This window comes from Miniopterus schreibersii (genome assembly GCF_964146895.1).
Source record: "Miniopterus schreibersii genome assembly, chromosome: 12".
Lineage (NCBI taxonomy): Eukaryota > Metazoa > Chordata > Mammalia > Chiroptera > Miniopteridae > Miniopterus > Miniopterus schreibersii.
In genome coordinates, this window is record NC_138112.1 from 9,017,846 (window position 1) to 9,038,326 (window position 20,481).

The 20,481-nt window shown below is 38.5% G+C and overlaps 1 protein-coding gene across 3 annotated transcripts in view; it reads left to right on the top strand.

Moving 5' to 3' along the window:
- ALG9 (ALG9 alpha-1,2-mannosyltransferase) overlaps positions 1–20,481 on the top strand; it is an 87,289-nt gene that overhangs the window by 24,902 nt on the left and 41,906 nt on the right. For all 3 annotated transcript variants that reach the window (XM_081154634.1, XM_081154636.1, XM_081154635.1), the window contains 5 exons: positions 7,089–7,211; positions 9,854–10,008; positions 12,021–12,150; positions 12,587–12,734; positions 13,860–13,989. In XM_081154634.1, the coding sequence (XP_081010760.1) occupies positions 7,089–7,211; positions 9,854–10,008; positions 12,021–12,150; positions 12,587–12,734; positions 13,860–13,989 (686 nt within the window). The remainder of the gene's footprint in view (positions 1–7,088; positions 7,212–9,853; positions 10,009–12,020; positions 12,151–12,586; positions 12,735–13,859; positions 13,990–20,481) is intronic.

Consider the following 20,481-nt stretch of genomic DNA (forward strand, 5'->3'; position numbering starts at 1 on the left):
TTGTGGCTGTGTCCACTGGGTTTGACTGCCCAGGGGAGGGGCCAAGCTAAGCTCCTCAGCTGGCTTTTTAGCAGCACAGGGCCCTAAGGTGGGTCAGCAAAGTCTCAGACTTCAGGGAAGATGGTGGGTGTGTTCTGGGAATATTTCCCTAACCTCACGAGGCGGTATTCCTCTTAGGCAGGCTGGTGGGGTCTACTGGAAGCCTGGAGTTTCTATTAGCTCTTCTGTGGGAGGGACAAGCCAGCCATGCTCCTGGAAATGTGGAGGGAAATATCCCCACCCCAGATCCAGCCACTGATGCTCCCTGAGGCTGCTCCCTCAGCCTGCTGCCTTTTCAGCAGGGTTGGAGGTGCTGGGTGGGGTGAGCGGTATCCCAAGGGGTGGTGTATTTGCCTTTCCCCAGTCTTCTGCTGTTGTGAGGGGCTTGTGCCTCTTAGAAAAATGGCCGCTGTGACATTGGGGGGATGATTGAGCACAGATATCCCAGCAGCTGCCCTGCCCTGCGACTCTCCCCAACTCCTTCCATCCCTGTTTCTCCTCAGGCGACTCCAGTCCGCACCACCCTCCCTCTGCTGAAACCTAGGGTGAGTGGAAACCAAAATCCTGTGCGCCAGCCCTTTAAAAAAGTGACTTTGTCCCTGGGCAGTTCAGCCCTCTGCCTGCTAGAAGCCTAGTTGCTGATTGCTGCTGCATGGGCAGCTGTTGCCTGTTCTAGCTGTCCGGTTTGTAGAGCCCTGTCTGGGTCCATGCCTCTCTTCTCTATGGGGGAGCCCTCCTCACCCTTGGCCAGCCCCTCCTGAGAGCTGGACCAGCACCTCCTGCGACCCTGCCCTTCCTACTAGTCTTGAGGTGGTTTCTGCCCTTCCTCATTTAAAAGTCTCCTCTTCAGCCAGTCTTCAGCTGGTGTTTCAGGGTGAATGTCCCCCAATTTAGTTCAGTTCCAGTTAGATTCTGGGAGGAGATGGAAGAAAGCTCCATCTACTGCGCTGCCATCTTCCAGTCACCCCAAATGTTACATATTTTTGGTAGTCCTTTAGATTGATGAGGTTTATAAATCTGGAAATAAGCAGGTTGCTAGGAAGAGCAGTAAAGAAAGAATAAATACTGATTTAAGTTTATGTTTCTAGTTTAACAGTGGGTGGGTCAAGGGCTTCTGGGGTAGGTTTTAGGGACTGGCAGAGCAGCGGCCAGTCTTTCCTGAACATTGGCATCTGCTTTTCATTTTGGCCAACATTTTACTGGGAAGAATCCTTGGGGCTCTGTTTGTTTGCTTTGATGAACCTGGGATAGCTTCAGTTCAGATTTTGCTATTTTGGATATACAGGAATTGATCACAGTGATAGGAAAAGCTTTGTTGGGACAGGAGGACTTGTCATACTGGGCATCAGTAGGACTAATGCAGTGCTGTAGTCAGCCAGAAGGGGGGTTGTTTCTTTCTTTATTTTTATTTAGGTAATATTTGTTAGTAGTAGTATGTAAATTGCAAGTATACAACATAATTCGATATCTGTATACTTTATTGCATGCTCACCACCAAGAATCTAGTTTCCATCTGTTACTATATATCTGACCTGAATGTCATACCTTCATGGTAGAATTTTTGTGGTTTTTCCTCTTCTTTGAATTTGACGGGTATGTGTGTGTGTGTGTTGATTTCCATTCTTTTAAAGAGCATTAATTCCTTTTTGCTTTAGCAGGACTGTAGAGAGAAGACTTCTTCCATCTTAGGAGTAGGCAGTCTTTGTGTATTCCAGGTCTTCAATGAAGATTTGTCATGAATGAATGAATGGACAAATTCTCTAGTATCCATTAGATTTCATTAGAGCCCTTATCACTATAATGTCCTAGAACTGTTTTGATTCGACCTGTTGTGGTATACACAATCTAGGTTGGGATTTTCTTGATACCAAATAAGAATAATGAAGGTATAAGTACTTTTAAACCCAAAAGTATTTTACTGTTGATTGTCAGCTAATTTTGTTATAATTGGTGAGTCTATTCAGCAAATATCAAAGACTTATCTTTTAATAGATGCTTTGATGCTGTACAATTGTCAAACAGTGAGACAGCGTGTCTTTTGTCTTGGAAACTCCAGCTCTTTTACTTTACTTACATGGTTGGCACTGTTTGGCATTATTTTGACTATTTTGTAAGAATCTCCTGCTCTGCCCGGCTGGTGTTGCTCAGTGGTTGAGCATCAACCCATGAACCAAGAGTTTACTGGTTTGATTCCCGGTCAGGGAACATGCCCAGGTTGCAGGCCCGATCCCCCATAGGGAGCATGCAGGAGGCAGCTGATCATTGTTTCTCAGTGTTTCTACCTCTCTATCCTGCTTCCTTCCTCTCTAAAAATCAATAAAAACATTTTTAAAAATCTGTATTTAAAAAAAAAGGGCTCTCCTGCGCTGAGTTCTTAATTAGCTATCGTAGGCACATCATTTATCTGAAAATTAAAATGCTGATAGTTTTTTGCATACGTCCCTTATGTGCTGTTTCTTATATATAAGAACATAATAAGCCTATAAATGTTGAATGAATGGGTAAATGGATTTGAGTTATAGAAATGTTGAATAAACTGATTTTGTGCATTTATCATGTGTCCTCATAGAGCTTATTGTCTAATAAGGTTGCATACACACAGATAATTACAGTTCAGTGTATTATGTGCTACGGTGGAAAGATAGTCAGGGAATCATACGAGCAAGTCCATCTGGTGGTTTCAGGGAAAACGTCTTAGAGGTGGTGGTCCTTGAGCTAAGCCTGGAAGGAAGAGGAGGGGTTTGCTACGTAGACACTAGGGAGGTACATTTTAGACCAATAGAATGTCAATTGTAGGGACTACTGAGACAAAAAGATTGAATATTGAGTTCTTTTTAAAAACACACACAACTTAAAGTAGTTTTACAGCATTAGCTGAATTTTAGAAACTACACAGGTATGAGCAAGATAATTTCAGTCTCTCCAGTGTGACTGTAATAATATAAATACTCTTCATATGGTTCCTGATTTTCAAAGGGACCTTTCTAAGCTTTCTTGGACAGATAGCATATGTTATGACACATTCCACGCCTTTTGAAGCCAGGGGAAAGAAAGTTTTACAGCTATTAATAGCTTCTGTTTATTGAATACCTACTGTATACCAAAAATTTTACACATACTGTCCTCTTCTCCTTATAAAAACTCTGTGAGATAGGCATCATTTATCCTTAGTCCCAGAAGAGGAAACTGAGGAAGAGTTAGTGAGAGACTTGCCACATAGTTAAATAAGTGGCAGAAATGGAATAAGAGCCCAGGGCTGTCTGCCTCTTAAGCATGTTTTTTACACTAAAAACAACCTTAGCAATACCCTGGGGTTTGGCTGTTGAGATTTTACAGGAGAATAGGCTTGCAAAAAAACAGCTGAGAGTAGTAGAAGATAAGATCCAATCTATAAAAGGGGCAAGAAGTTGCATCTTTGAAGGTCTGATGCTGTTTGGCCTGGAGGGTGATCAGGAGCCCTTCGGAGTTTTCATGGCAGAGTGCCACGTGCACTGGCAGGCTCCTGCACCAGGGAGCGCTGTGCCAGAGGCTTGTTGAAGAAAAGCAATGTATGGATGAAGGAAAGAATACTTGGCATTTAGGAAACTTAGAATAGTGTAGACATAAAATTGCAAAGTCATAGATAGGCAAAACATCTCTATGGGGTCAAAGTTCAAGAGGTGAAATTCAGTGTTGCAAAAAAGAAATGGTCTTGGCACAGAATTTGCCTCTTACGCTTGTGATATTTCATGTTCTCAGATGTGAGGTTGGTGAGCATTTGTGGTGAGTGAAGAGCGGTGCTCTGAGTGCACAGGCCTAGGGAAGGCTGGGGAGCACTGGTACAGGAAGCACTCTTCCCTCAAAATAGCAAAGGGCCTGCCCAACAATGCCATTCTGCGGCTTAGGATCTGATTCCTGCCTGTGTATGTGCTTTATCAACATATGTCAGATTGCTGGACTAGACATTTTGGAAGGCAGAAGTGAATGCCCTCTCTTGAAGCACCCACTTTTCCATTCTTGCTGTAGTGAGGATGAAGCCCAATGGAGTCTTTTGAGACCTGCTTGGAGTTGACTGCCAGCCGGAACTCTCCAGAGCCTTCACTCTTTTTTGTTGTGCCTTGGTGGCTTTTCCATGTTGGTGGTACCAGTTTGACATTTTTAAGGATTATTTACTATAATTTTCTGCCTATAGTCCTATAAAATTATAAGCCTATACAGCAGTTTCCCTTCATTCAATCTATGGGACAGTAAACATCCCTCCTTTTAGCCTGCTCTCAAAGCGCTCTTCAGCTCATTTGAATGAAGAATCGACTTTCATAAAGAGGAAGGTTGGTGAGTCACTTTCTGCAGAGACCTCGATGCCAGCTTTCTTTCACCTTGCCTTTTGCTCCAGTTAAATGCTTAGCTTGTCATTCTGACGCAGTTTTTCTGCAGAGTTCAGCTTTGATACTTTCTGAGCAGCAGCATTTAATATCTCCCTGGAGATAAAAGCTTTTTACTCTTTTCCCTTTTAAGGCAGATGTCACTGGGTAACAGAATTCACTATTTTTGTCCCCTTTTGCCCTTGTTTTTAATACTGTTGTCACTTGAACCTTTTCCACTCTTGGCTTACCCCCAATTTTTGCCCCATCCTTCAGGGAAGTAATAGTCTGTTATGAAATATTCACAGCCTAGCTGTGAACTGGGGTCTGTGAGCACTGAACACATAAATAGAGAGTTTACTGACTTAATACTTTTGGTCCTGCATCTCAGAGTTCAGTATACCTAGGTAAAAAGATAGCCCTATAGGAGGGTATAGTAAATTGTGGTAGAGACAAGTATTTACTAGAAACTAAAAAGCTTTCTGAAAAAAACCGTATGTATTTGCAAGAATCAAAGAGAAGGGCTTTTTTCTAATGATGCTTAGCATCTGCAATAGATGATGTAAAATACCCCTTTCTCTCTAGTCACTCAGGTTTTTCTTCTCGGACTCAGATTTCCAGAATTAGTTAAGGAGAAGGCAGGTCAAGGTTAGTAGTACTGCCTCCAGCTGGCAGGCAGGAGAGGACTGTGCAAAAACTTACCTCTCTGGGGTCCCAAAGAACTCCATTTAGGAAATGTGTTGTTAAACAGTAATTAAAATCCAGAGAAGACATATATTTCTGTTTTGAAAATAAGACCATCTGTTTTTTTCTGCAACCCAAAAGGTTATTTGTAAAGAATACAAAATGTGCCCTAGCTGTTTTGGCTCAGTGGTTAGAGCATTGGCCCGCATGGACCTCGGTTGCAGGCTCAATTCCTGACCCGGGTCTAGGGCGAGTATGGGAGGCAACTTTTTGATGTGTCTCTCTCACATCGATGTTTCTCTCTCTCTCTTTCTCTCCCCTACTCTCTCTGAATGAAAAGCAATGGAAAAATATCCTAGGGTGAGGATTTAAAAAAAAAGAAAAAAGAATACAAGATATAAATGTCTCTAATGAATTTGGTCTGGGTCAGCACCTCTGTTCCTGAATAGTTTCAGTTGTTGTAGTTTGACAGAAAGAAGTGAGCTTTCCCAAAAGGCGACACACAATTGAATATGAGTCCTTCCTTAAGGTACCCCCTCCCTCTTGTTCGTCCCCCTAGTGTTTCTAGTGTTATGGGTTTGGTTTCTAATCTGATTTTGCTGTGCAAGCTGCGAAAATGTCAGGTTTTTCGGAATGTTCTGCCTTGATTATCCTTTAAGCAACGCTGATTGCAGGAAATTGCTGTGTTGCAAGGCGGTGTCACAACACAGTGATTAGAACCCGTGGGTGTCATTCACTGCCTGGTTGAAGTAATCACGCAGAGGGAAAGAGCAGATGAAATACCTCCCAAATGTGCAGAGGGGGCTGTTTCTCATCATTTGGGTTTAAGGATTTTGAGTTAAAGAATCAGAGCTAGTGTAAGGCTTGTGTTTTTAGTCACTTTGTTTCATTCTGAATCTTCAAAACTTCTGAGCAGGTCTGGGTCTCTGAACATTGTTTTCCTAAGGTTTTGCTATTTACCAAACACAAGGTCTCCTGTATACATGACTATAAAATAGTGGTTGAGCATATCAAGGGGAAAGATACTAGAAAGTAAGTGGGATGAACAGGTGGGAGGGAAATGGGAAAGGCCCCAGTAGCTCAATTCTACAACACTGCCCCTCCCCACCCCCTTCAGATGCCAATGGAAAGTCCAGGTTGTCACCTGTGCTTCTGACCCATCAGCTATAGATTGGAAGTCCCAACAGCCCCCTTGTTGGATTCATTTAATTGGCTAGAGCAGCTCATAGGACTCAGAGAAACAACATTTACTTAGGTTTCCCAGTTTATTGTAAAGGATACAAGTGAATAGCCAGATTGCAGAGGTAAGGCAAGGTATGTGGGAACCCACTTGGAGCTCTCCCCGCACCATGTGTTCACTAACCTTTTGGATTTTTATGGATGCTTCATTACGTAGGCTTGATTGATTAAATCATTGGCCATTGGTGATTGAACTTTATTGCCAGCCCCTCTCCCCTCCCCTGAGATCAGAGTTCAGGGGTAGGATTGAAAATTCTGACCTTCTAATCACAAGCTTGGTTCCCCTGGCAACCAGCCCCCAACGTTAGGTTATCCTGAGGCTGTCCTAAGGTCTCCTAATTAACATAACAAAGGACACTTTTATCATTCTCATCACGTAGGAAATTCCAAGGATTTAGGAGCTCTGTACCCAGAATGGGGATGAAGACATATTTCTTATTATAAATCACAATGTCACGACTAACCTATTTAAATTATTTGGTTGTCCTGAAAAAGTATTAGTCCCATTTAGACATGGCTGTCTGAACTAGATATAGTGGTCAGTATAGAAAATATAGCTTAAAACTTGATTTCTGTCCAAATCATGATCACTCCCATTGTCTTCCAGTCTTCTGCTCTTGTGCTTCACGTGTCTGGCTGAGCCTTGCAAGAGGGGGCCTGCGGACTCTCTTAACTTGGGACATTGAATCATCAGCATCACTCAAACGAAGGGCATTACAAGTCAAAAACTGTAATAGGTACCCAAGGCATCCACTAATGATTTTTTTACCCCTTTGTCTCCCTCAGGTACAGAACCCTGGCATTTCTATTTAATTAATGGATTTCTGAATTTTAATGTAGTCTTTGCTTTGGCTCTCCTGGTCTTACCACTGACTTCTCTTATGGAATACCTACTGCAGAGATTTCATGGTGAGTGGCGCAATCGATGGTAGGTTTTTGGGGAGGAAAGAGCAAGTAGCAGTGTATACCAAGAAATGAAAAAGAATCTGCGTATTCATTCTCCATTTTCTCCCTATGGAAATGGTTGGTTTATTGAATTTTTGATCTATATGTGTCGATTATTTAGACCCTATGAAGATTTGGTGAATAATTGCAGGTTAAACTGACATGGAGGAGCTTTATATCCCTTAAAGTGAGGAAGTCATTATAATTTACAGAACCACCCAGGGAGGCAGAAACACTTATAAAATCTCAGAACTGAGTCTTCTGTGTTTGAAAAAAGTATATGTTAAAATGGTAGATTGCTTAAGATAATCAATGCTAGAGGCAGACATTGTTTGGGAGATTACTTCCACCCAAAATCTGAAAGCTAAACCATATAGGAATTCCCCCAAATTGGGTACTTAAGTGAGAGAAGCTTTAGACTTCTTAAGAAGTGTGATGTTTCTCTTTGTTTCGTTTTGCTTCCTGTGCCTTGTGAAAGGTTTAGGTCATTTGTTTTGCTCGCTTTGCTTCTGTGTTGCACAGCCAGTGTTCTCTCAAGTTGTCATGGCTTTCGATACCTGGTGCCCATAGTTTCTTTTATGGAAGACAGATTTGAGCAGAAATTCATATGAGATTTGAAAAGAGGTTTTATTTCAACTTTTCAGTCTGATTTGGATGCTATGTTCTTGCTCCCTCTCACCTTTTATTCTGCTTTTCTACTATTAATGGTTTATTGAGAGTTCACTGTATTATAATAGTATAGGAAAGCAGCCTTCAGAGTCACTTTTGTGAGGACTTTTTTGTTTTGACATAACCATAATGCCATTATTCTAAAAAAATTAAGTCATTCCTTAATATCATCTTATATCAAGTTGATATTCAGATTTTCTTCATTGTCTGAAAAATAATTTTTTACAGTTTGTTTAAAGCAGGAGCTAAACAGAGGTCATATGCTGAATTTGGTGTTATGTTTCTTAAGCTTTTTAAGAGGTTCCCCACTCTCACCTCTTTTCTCCTGAAGATTTCTAAGGAAACTAGGTCATTTATCTTGCAATGTCCCACATCAGGATTCTTTTTCTGACTATAGAAATAATTTCTGCTTGTGGAAAATTTAGAAATGCTTGTAATGTAAGTATAAAAACAGTACATTAAGCTGTTTTCCACAGTATGAAGCCAGTTTTAGTTTTAAAATGTATAATGCATACATATGTCCACCTAGTAAGAAAATAAGTGCTTTCTGTTTTTATTTATCCTTTCTTGTGTATTTTATAATAGGAACAAACTTTTTTAAAAGAAAAAGAAAAATATAAAGAAGTAGGAAAGAAAAGACCTATTTATCCCATTATGTAGTACAACTGTGGTTATGATTTTGTATGTTATGTAGAAGGCATTTCAAAACTTTAGGCTATATTTAAAAATATATTTGTTAGTCTTTGAGATACAGAAGAGAAAAAGATTGTTTACTTGTACTTCTTTTCTTTCAATTAAGAAAATTCCAACCTAAAATACTTCCTGGGAAGGGATAAGTTTTAAAAGCCTGAAATCTCATGATACAGTTGTAGAGTGGAAAGTTTAAAAGATCAGCTGTTATTTCAGTCCAAGAATTTTTATCCCTCAAGAGTGTCTTCAAAAATACAGACAACTTAGGAACACTAAATTAGGCATCCTAAGGTGGATAATTGTTTTTAAATTTAAAATAATCAAATTTAAAAATTTTTCTTTTTAAGTTGGAGCTTGGTAACTTGTTTTATTTGAATTTGAGCATTGTAGACGTAATGGACACCAGGGGGCGCTCTCTACCAACCATTTGCCTGCGATCCTATACGCTGCTCATTATCACTGATATAAGCACAGTGGGGGATGCCTTCATTGTAGGCTGCAGGCTTAGCACTTAGTGTTCATGTACCTAACCACAGCAACTTTCCAGAAGGTGCTTGGTCTTTGTGTTCATTAAATTCCTTTAATTCTTTCACATGCTTTAAGTACATTTTGGTTCCAATTTGGGGGTTCGGAGTGGATAGGTATTTTTAGAAGAGAAAAGAAAACTTGATCAGTAAACTTCCTTTAAGAGTGTTTTTATATATTTGCTTTGAAACAAACTCTGTCATTTGTGATTTGACAAAAACTAGTGATGGGTTTGAGAATCCAGCTGTTTTTCTTTCCTTTGATCTGTAGCTATTTGAACAGACTGATTGGTGTATAATAAGAAGATTAATGTATTAAACAGAACATAGGAATTAAAACCCAAGAAATGAGTTTATGTTATGCTTTTGGTTAATTTCAGGAACCTTTAGTCTTAGTGGCAGGACTCATTAGAGAGAGAAGCCTTTTTTTTCTTCATTCAGTGTAGAAATGAAGCTCTGTTGCCCGTTCACCTGACTTTCATTTGTTTTAGCCACATCCAGTATTGTGCCTCCCTTTCGATGTTGGATCTCTTGGGAGAGCTAAGTATATACCTCTTTGTACTTGACTCCTTTATTGCATTAGAGAAAGTGTGAATACAAGAACTGAAACAATTTATGGGGTGCCCTAGGGCATGTTTTCATGTTCGAGATCAAGAGAACATTGAAACTCAATATCTTGTTTTCTAATATGGTGAAAGGTGGATATTTTTCTGTGTCTTACAGTTCAGAATTTAGGCCACCCATACTGGCTTACCTTGGCTCCAATGTATATTTGGTTTATAATTTTCTTCATCCAGCCTCACAAAGAAGAGCGATTTCTTTTCCCTGTATATCCACTTATTTGTCTCTGTGGCGCTGTGGCCCTTTCTGCACTTCAGGTGAGTTTCAGGGAAATGGGTATCTTCTTAATTCTGTTTCACTGTTTAAATTGTTCCTAAAGCTTAAAGGCAAATTACAGAGTGGCTCCACCGAAGATGTTTTATTCATACATTAAACCTGATACAGGTCATATTATTAAAGTTTTATGTAGTGACTGCTTAACTGTTGATTGTACTCTTTTTTGCTGATTACATATTTGCAATGTTAATTTGTGAGTTATTTGTCTCTGTTGCCAACAAGAATCCAAGTATTTTTAAGTCACTGTATGGACCTCCCACAGAATGGCGGCACCTCAGCAGAGCTAATGGAATGTCTGCTCTGCTCTTCAGTGATGAAATCAGAATAAAACTTTCACAACTGTTTGGGATAACATCAAGCAGTTAGCAAAATGGGACACTTTGTAATCCTGGCGTAAAACCTGTCTAGGTCAGCTCCCTGTTAGATTTAATCTTGAATATCTCTGTATTTATGGCCTCAGAAGCCTCCAGAATCTTTTTTGACCTCCACTACCATTTGCAGGTGGCAGGAAAGAATAATTAGGGTAATAGATTTTCTCTTTAACAGATTTATGGAGATATAATTCACAAACCATACAATTTACCCATTTAAAGTGTACAATTCAGTGGTTTTTAGTATACTCACAGGTATATGCAACCATCACCACAGTCCGTATTAGAACATTTTCATCACCTCAGGAACTGTACTCTTCAGCTGTCTTCCCCCCTTTCCCATATCTCCCCAGCCATAGCTACCACTAATCTACTTTGTGTCTCTGTAGAGTGGCCTACTCTGGACATTTCATATAAATGGAATCATACAGTATGTGGTCTTTTATGACTAGCTTCTTTCACTTAACATAATGTTGTTAAGGTCCATTCATATTAGGATGGTAGCTTTAAATAATTTTAATTATAAAAGTAATTGAACTTCATTGAAGGTAATTTTTCTTTTATGACTTTCTATATTAGTCTACTACCCTAACAAAACACCTTCCAGCATTTTTGCCTATCACATATCAAAGTATATTGTGGTTGTAATCTAAGTGTGCATATAACTTTATATTCCTTTTAATATAATTACATATATCATAACATTCTCTATGTTGCCATATCTATACCAATCATTTTAATAGCAGTATAATGTTCTGAATTGGCTATAATATATAACATTATGTAATTTATAATCTATTATATAACATTGAATTGATTCTGTATATTATAATGATTAGATATAATATATGTTAGAGTTCAGGTTGCTCACTTATTTCAGCATTATAAAAAGTGCTAAGATAAATATCTTCATTTAGGTATTTGGATTATTTCCTTAGGACAGATTTCCCAAAATATGAAAGAGTTCAAATATATTTATGGTGCTTGTTATGTATAGCAAAATTGCTTTCCAAAAGTAGCTCTAGTCTGGGAGGGAAAGAAGGAAGGAAAGAAATCTAATGGGATGGTACTCAAAGATTATACAATTCATTCATGTATAAATATATTGTAATAATGTTCATCTAGTTTGTATAGTAGTTTATCAGATAATTAATAGTATTTTCCTAATGTTTTATGAAAGAAATTATTTTTCCTTCTTGTTTGATCATGACATTTTGTTGATACTGAAAACTGATGAAAACTTGTCAGTAAGAAAAGTAAAGATTAATACTCATTATGTCAAAATAGATTGATACTTCAAATAGCAAAAAACTACCAAGAAGCATTTTATTTAAACTTAAAAAAAAATAAATTATAACTATTTTAAGCACTAGAGAAATATCCTAATGATTTTCCTATGAAGCTACTGAAATTTCATTCTCGGGAAACCTTCTGGCCAGGCTGACCTTAAGATCGTCTGAATCTTAGAATTTGAAGTGGGTACCTCACTAAGTGTTTGCAAATGCTCAGACCCTTGATAGAACCTCTTCTGCTGCTTTTTCCGTCTTTTACTATGTCGTCTTCTGATTATGTATATTCTGCAAGGTATGTCTTTTTTTTAATACAGTTTTCTTTCCTTCTAGAAATGTTACCACTTCGTGTTTCAGCGGTACCGCCTGGAGCATTATACTGTGACCTCAAATTGGCTGGCGTTAGGAGCACTCTTACTCTTTGGACTCCTGTCCTTTTCTCGCTCTGTGGCACTGTTCAGAGGTAGGTGTACTGAGAGTGTCTTAGCCCCTACTCGTGAGCCACCCCACCTTGGGCTTTGCTCAGTGTATGATTGTGTAGTACAACTTAGTTTAAGCTAGGAGGAGGGCTTTTCTGTAGGGCCACCTGTGGACTTAACATCAAGACTGGAATGTGTAACTTGTATTTTAGGATTGAAGAGAAGATTGACAATTCCTTTTAGTGTGATTAACTAATTTTTTTTCTCTATTCTTGTTGACACTTTTTCCTTGTAAAGGATGAATTAAGGAAGTTTTAAACCTAGGATTCAGATTTGGGGCTCAATTCCTGTGATTATGTTTTCTTACAATCTTTAATTTCACATAGAATACAGTGGGGCATTAACATGCATTGTAATTAAATGTCAGAATCACATGTTACCTACTGATGTTTGGCTCTCACAAACCTTTTTTCCTTTCAGGGTATCATGGGCCCCTTGATTTGTATCCAGAATTTTACCGAATTGCTACAGACCCAACCATCCACACTGTCCCAGAAGGCCGAGCTGTTAATGTCTGTGTAGGAAAAGAGTGGTATCGATTTCCTAGCAGCTTTCTTTTACCTGATAAGTAAGTTGTCCTTTAATCCCAGAGTTTTAAATCAAGGAGTAAAATAGCAATTTTATGGCAGTGTCTTCATTTTCCTTTCTTTTTGGATTTTTCACAGAAAAATGTTTTAATTTCCATCTCAGAGAGCTGTGGGATCTGCACTGTGCGCCCATTGCCTATGTTCAGTGGACCGAATGCTGTGTCTTGTTATGCACCCTGCACTGCCCTTAACCACAGAGCTCTGGGGAATTCTAAAACCACTCTGGGCCCTGGGCTCCTGCTAGTGGCTCTTCCTGAGGATTCATATTTTAATTTCTATAGTGATCTGATATTAATTTACTTCTAAAAGTGTTGTAGAAACTTTAGCAAGAAGAGTGTTTTTAAAGGAATGTTTGTCATCTAATAAGAGTGGAAGTTTTCTACCAATGTGTGGACACTAAGGGGAGCTGTGGTTAAGATCTCTGTGCCACTTTGCTTTAAGCTGTTGTTGGATGTGATAGCATAGGTTCTGGAGTTCCTTGTATTTACTTAATTTGGATAGAGAAGAGCCCTATTTCGGGGAAAGGAAGGCAGGGTAAGAGTCATGTTGCTCCATTTGGGGACTGGCTTCAACAGAATAGCTGTGGTGGTATCTTGTGCTTGATAAAGATCGTGTATCAGTTGTTAATGATTAAGTTAAAACTTGTTTTTTAAGTGTTAACTTTGCCTTTTCCATTTGAAACAGTTTCATAGCTAAAAATACTTTTGAGGATTACTTAGGAACAAAGTTCTCCCATAGTGAGTTCTTACATTTCACTCTTTTCTGTATAGACCTGATGAATTTGCTTTAATCTGGATAAGTGATAATTGACAATAAATTAATGCTTCTCTGGTTGTTTGATGATATGACCATTTGGTTACCTATTTGTTGCTGAGAGTTGGTGAAATTGGTTGAGAGACCTCTAGTTTAACATTTCTCAACGAGTTTGGACTAAATTGTGACCTCTGCCTCTATGCTCCCGGGTTGAGGTTTTAGTAGAAACATTTTTTCTCCAAGTGAAATTAAATGTTTTTCACATGATTTTTATTTTTGGCTTGTTTATTTCAAGTACATTTAGCAATATGAGCCCCCTGTGTTTTTCTTATTCTTATTTGTGTTTCTGACAGTTGGCAGCTTCAGTTCATTCCGTCAGAGTTCAGGGGCCAGTTACCAAAACCTTTTGCGGAGGGACCACTGGCCACCCGGATTGTTCCTACTGACATGAACGACCAAAACCTAGAGGAGCCATCCAGATATGTAAGGGCAACATTCTCCTTTTACTTCTGTGAAAAGAGTTCTACCCCTAAAATCTGTTGGCATATGTATTAGAACATTGATAAAATAGGAATGTTTCTAAGAAGAAAGTGGTTTCTTTAGGGTGAGGGATATAATAACTTTGTTGAGAAAGAATGAACAGTATCACTTTTATTTTCAAATTACCTCCTTTCTTTTCTACATAAAACATATAATTCAATATATTTTCTAAGCTGGGCTGGAATTTTTCTTATGTTGAATTTGAATCATCATTTTGAAACACATTCTGAAACTCTTTTCATTCCTTTGCCCATTAAAATACTTGTTGGGGAACTTCCAAGTTATCAGTAGACCTTTGGCCTAACTGTTAGTATAGTCTGGTTTTAGCAAACTTACAGTCAGGGAAGGCTATTTCCACTGCTCGCCTGTGGAGCAGCATCTCTCAGGACTGTGCTCTTCTACCCACTTGTCTTTACTCATGCCGAGATTCCGTGCTGACTTTATTTCAGTTTCTTTGCAAGATGACGCCATTTGGTACCAGTAAAATCCTTCATTGTGGAAAAGGTCAGAGCAATAAAGATAGTGCTCCCATTTAGTGGAATAGGAAAAGGTTATTTTATAGAGTTACTAGAAAGCACATTTTTGGGGCAACATTTAACAATTTAAATGTCAAATACATTTTGTTTAGGTTTTTTATGTCATATACTTGAAATGTGAAATACCAGGTCCTAGTTCCCTTGTGAAGCAAACCAGCAGCCACATCTGATCTTTTGTCTCCCAGAGTGGGGCTGGTTAGACTTTCATGGAGACCCTCAGGACTTACGAGTGAGATTCTTATTATGTGAGCTTTAGCTATAAGCTATGAAAATGGACATCATAAGACACAAACTTGTTCTGACCCCCTGAGAAGGTAAGATATGTATTTCACTAAATGGTTTATATTAGAGCTTCCTTCTACCTTAAGCCTCTGTTTCCTGTAGCAATGAAAGTACCCCTGGGCAGGGTAAACTGTTATTGGTCATTTTTATTTTAGCTGAGATACCCTCCTGAGAGCAGGCTTTGATGTACAGGGGATCACATCACTGTGGGGACACTGGATAGTTAAAAGTGGGAGAGTACACTATGATGGGGAAGATATAATTTGAGTGATGTTGTAAGAGCTGTGTTTTAGGAAGAAGTAGCATGGGGTAGTCAAAAAAGAGCATGGGCTTTGGAGTTAAGTAGGCCTGAGTTCAAATCCTAGTTCTGTTGCTTATCTCTGTGATCTTTGGCAAATTAGTTAACTTCTCTGTTTAACTAATTTCAGTTTCTATCTGGAAAATGGGAATAATGATACTTACTTTAAAAGATTATTATGAGATTAGATATATTTCTCTGTCATATTTAACATAGCGTTTGGTACATAGATTTTCCCACAAATGTTCTTAATTAGATAATGGCTTATGAGATGGATTAGTGGTAAAAGAACAACTTAAGAGGATTTATAATCTCCCTGAATCTCTCTCTTTCCTTATGTTTATTGTTCCCAAACCTGGTTTTAATTTCTGTCCATTCGGACTCCTCATTGCCTTTTCTATTCCAATGACTTTGCTTATCTGGATGACTACACTTGTCTTCCTTCTGATACTATCAACACTCTCTTCTCTGAAACCTTGCCCAACTATAAGTCCATAGTGAGCAGTCCTTTGTACATGCCTTAACTATTTATATGTACAGCTCATTTAGCCATTTAATTTTGTTGTCTTATTTAAATGTTTCTGATATGATGTCATCTTTCCCCATCAGGTTGTAAATGCTATAAAGAGAATGACTGCATCTTATTTCTTTTGTATTCACCACAGCACCCAGGATAGTGCTGTGTATCTTAGTACTTAGCCTGTACATTCTTCCTTGCTTGAGAAGTGAATGTTGATCATTGCTGGGCTAGTGATGTTGAGAGAAAGCTGACTATAAAATCTACAGTGGCCTTTGTATATTTCTTAGTCTGCGGGCACTGGCTGTCTCTGTTTAGATCTTATTTCGATATAATCTGCTACTGTACATGGTTAAATTTGGTTAAGAAGCTCTATATTAGCTATACCCAAAAGGTGAAGATTTTTTAGAATTTTTATAGGAGTCACCAAAATGCTGGCTGATAAAAGCAGGGACAAACAAGCCAGATAAAGCTGTTGAGTGTACAGTGGCTATCATTGTGTTCATCTGCCTTCCTGTGGTTGCGAGTGTTCCTGCAGAGTTCTCTTTGGATTTTCCTGCAGGTGGAGGAAGTGCCCTCCAGATCCATTCCATTCACCTTTGACCTTTTGGAAAGTAGAAGGGATATTTGATGGCTTACTGTGAATTCTACATGTACTATGATCAGGGATTTGTTTTAGTTAACTGTTTAAAAAGATATTTGTTGCCCTGGCCGGTGTGGCTCACTTGGTTGGGCCTGATCCCATTCACCGAAAGGTTGCGGGTTTGAGTCCTGGTCAGAGTACATGGCTGGGTTGTGGGCTTGATCCCTGGTAGGGGGAGTGCAGGAGGCATCCAATCGATGTTTCACTCTCACATCGATGTTTCTCTCTTTCCCTCTCCCTCTGTCTCTCTCTCAAAAAAAAAAAAAAAATCAAAAAAAATATTTTAAAAAACACAAATAAAAAGATATTTGTTTTCCTCTGATGATAAAGGTAATATACATTTATTGTATAAAATAATGGAAGCTATCAGCAAGAAAAGCATTCACCTATAATCTCATTAAATAAATGTTAAACCACTGTTTGCATTTTAATTTTTTTCTTATACTTTTTTCTCTTGCGTACATGTATAACATATTTGTATGTAAACAAAAATCTCAATTATTTTTAAAAGTAGTGCTGTAGTTTTTAAGAAATGGTGCCAGGATCAAGACTGTAATGGCTAAATAATTTGGCCCAGTGCAGAGGAGGCCATGCTGTATACATTTATGTTTGTTACTTCTGGTATTAGTCCTGGTTTTTAAGTCTGGGTTCTTTCAGAAAGGCAAAATAATTATGTTATCTGTCTTTCCTGAGCATGCTAAATAGCAACATTATTTTTGTCTGCCTTTTGTCTCTGAGTGACAGGTTTTAGCCAACCCTTCAGTGCTAAGTGATTTGAGTCTGTCTCCTGTTTCTAGTCTGCATGGAAACTAGTAAACATGGGTGACTTTATTTCACTCGCCTCCTTTACCTCTGAGTTTACCAAGTATTAGGAGTGTTTGTAAAGGTTCTGTGTTTTTTTTTCTGTTGTTATAACTATATTGCAGAAATACTTTTGCTTTATATTCTTTCATAACAGGTACTGAGTAGCTATTGAACATTCCATTATTGAGCAGGTGACAGTTTTATACTGGTACATGTAAAAATTTTCTGCCAGAATCAAGGTCTGAATTTAGAAGGTACATTTAATTCACCTTGAAAAAGACCTCAAGTTTGCTCGTGAAAGTGACATTGGAAGAGTTGCAGCTTGTGAACTTGTGAAAGGGTTTTCTGAAATATGACAGAAAGTTATATTACCAAATATGATGGGTGTGGCTCTTAACACATAGTGAGCTGAAGAAACTGGGAGGTCTTTGAGTTGTGTTTGCTTGCACTTTGCATTTTCTCATGCTGAAGGTTCAGCTGGGTGCAGTTGTCTGGATTCACTCAGTTTTCCTTGATAAAATGACAGATAAGCAAATGCATAAATTGAATTATTCTCACATTGTTCCCTAATATGGCATTAGAACACATTTGCGCCTTCAAAACAAGTATTACAGCAGAACTGACTGTATATTCAGTCAAAGCTTTCCGTATCTTGATCTTCTTTGTCCCTGCTTTTACCATTTAATCAGTGGAAAGAATTATGGACTTGGAAGGGGACTTAAGATATCGTAAAGTCTATGATCGAAGAAATTGAGGCTCAGAGAGGTTGTAACATGACAAAGATTAATCCTAGGACAAGAAGCTTGGTTTCAGGATTCCCCAATATTCTTTTCACACCTCCTCTGACTTCAAGGCCACTTACAGTTTATACCATAAGTGCTAAGTGATGTAGGTCTGTCTCCTGCTTCTAGTCTGCATGGAAACTATAGTAAACATGGGTGACCACCTGAACATTACTTTTTTAAAAAGTTTCTTTCCATTTCTAGAGCTCTGTTATATATATGCCAGGTACGATATACATAGTAATTATTGTGTTTATCAATTAATAGAAATGATCAGGTCCACTCTCTTTTCTTTTTCTCTTTTAATCCTTCTACCCTTTTTAGAAGTCCTTATTGAAGGAGAAAATAAATTGCTCTGTAGACAGTTCTACTAATTGTTATCAGCCTCGAGTATCAAAGAAAGCAGATTCCAATTGCTATAATATGTGCAGTAGAATAAGATTGGAATTCACTAAGAATTTAAGTGAATGCTGTTCAAAATGCTTCTTTGAGATTAATTCCCTAGTGTCCATTGGGTTGGCATTTAGAAGTTAAATGATGTTTCCATGATCTTCCACTGAATGACCAAAAAATTTTACCCATGAGTTTACAGTTACAGTGCTATAAATTTTTACTTGTGAATTTAAAGATTCAGTTGATAAATATCTATTTAGCAAGGCTAAATGGGAGATAATAAAACTGTAAGACAGTCTGTGCTACTTTTTAAAATTTAATTGGATTATATAAAAAAATGAAAAGCCGAAAAATACTTGAAATCTTCCCTATCAGATGTTTCCTTCTAGGCCCAAGTGTTCCTATTTCAAAAAAGGAAGTATTGCCTGGCTGGCATGGCTCAGTGGTTGAGCATCGACCTATGATCCAGGATATCACGGTTTGATTCCCGGTCAGGACACTTGTCCGGGTTGAGGGCTCGATCCCCAGTGGGGGGCGTGCAGGAGGCAGCCGATCAGTGACTCTCACCATTGATGTTTCTATCTCTCTTTCCCTCTCCCTTCCTCTCTCTCAAATCAATGAAGGTATATATATATATATTTTTAAAAAGAAAGTATCACAGGAGAATATGATGGCTAGAAAAATGATGTAGTGGCAAGAGCACTGGGCTGGGAGTCACTGGGCTGTGATTCTTTTCTGGAATTGAATGAAGTATGTTTTCTTATATGACTGTGAGTTTCCAATACCCTTGAAATAGCTTTGCATCTCTTTCCAATTTACTGTAACTATACTTGAAGTCCAGTTGCATTGTTTAGATTTTAGCTTATTCCATTGCTTGTTTTCTCTTTTTTCCTTTTTTTAAAGATTTTTAATTGATTTTTAGAGAGGGAGGGAGAGAGAGAAACATCAATTGGTTGCCCCCTGCTGGGGATCAAGCCCACAACCCAGGCATGTGGCCTGACCAGGAATCAACCAGTAACTCTCTGGCGCACAGGGTGACATTCCAACCAATTGAGCCACACCAGCCAGCATCATTACCTGTTTTCTAATCAAATATTTTATGGTGGTAAAGCTTAACTTGAGACATGATTGCTGGGCCATGGGACCTAATGACCAGAGGTGGAAGTCTTTATGCTGCTTCTGTGCTAAAAGAGATGGGCATCTGTTGGGGGCATGCTGTGCTGTGCCATGCTACAAGAGCGTGATTTGATGTTTGAGGGTTGAGGAGATATTGCTGCAGAGTCCATCCTGGGCAGAATCTCTGTAACAGCTGGTGAGGAAAGCTGCAAGAATATTCAGTATTGCCCAACTCCTCTTGACTCACTCCTCTCCTAACAAAATGCTCTCCTTTTATTATTGATATATTGACCTCTGTATCAGGCCTTTTCTTTTAGAATATGTATTTTTATTCACATCTGAGGTGGTATTAAATTGTCATCTTTTAACATACATTTATGGATAAGATGTAAACAATGTGATGTTGATTATCAGCTTAGTTTGAAGTTCCCCACCGCCACTGTTTTATCTTGTGGTTGGAGGTGCTGATTTGTTCCCTAGAGCTTCTAGTGGGCTGTTAGAAACTGAAATAAGTCACATTTCTTTCCAAATGAATTTTAAATGCTTGTATTTTACAAAATTTTAAACCAAGGCATATTTTTAGCTTCAACAGCTGGTTGATATATAGCCTGTGACTAATGAAATGAAGCACATTTTTGTTTCATGATCATGTGTTAATGTCACCCTACAATTTTGTTATTTTTGATGTAAGAAAGAATGATTAAATCTGAAGATGTGAAAAATGAGCTCTTTGGTTACACTTTAAGGCAGATTTAAATCAAGTCTTTTGATTTTTGAATTGTAGATGAGGTGGTCATGGCATGTGGACTCTGATTTTGCAGTTTGAGCTGATGATAAAAATGAGAGAAGAAGCTCTTCTTTCTGATTCTGACTCTTCGACCTAAGAGGCAGTAGTCACTTAGTGTTACCAGGGAGTCAAACTGAGAAATATAAAAGTAAAGGTAGTCACAGTAAAACATATGTTTATCATTATCAGATTTTGTGAGGAAAAATTTGTATCTGCAGAGAAAAAAGCCTGGAACATATACTAACAGGTTAGTGGTGATTTTCTTTGGGTGGTAAGA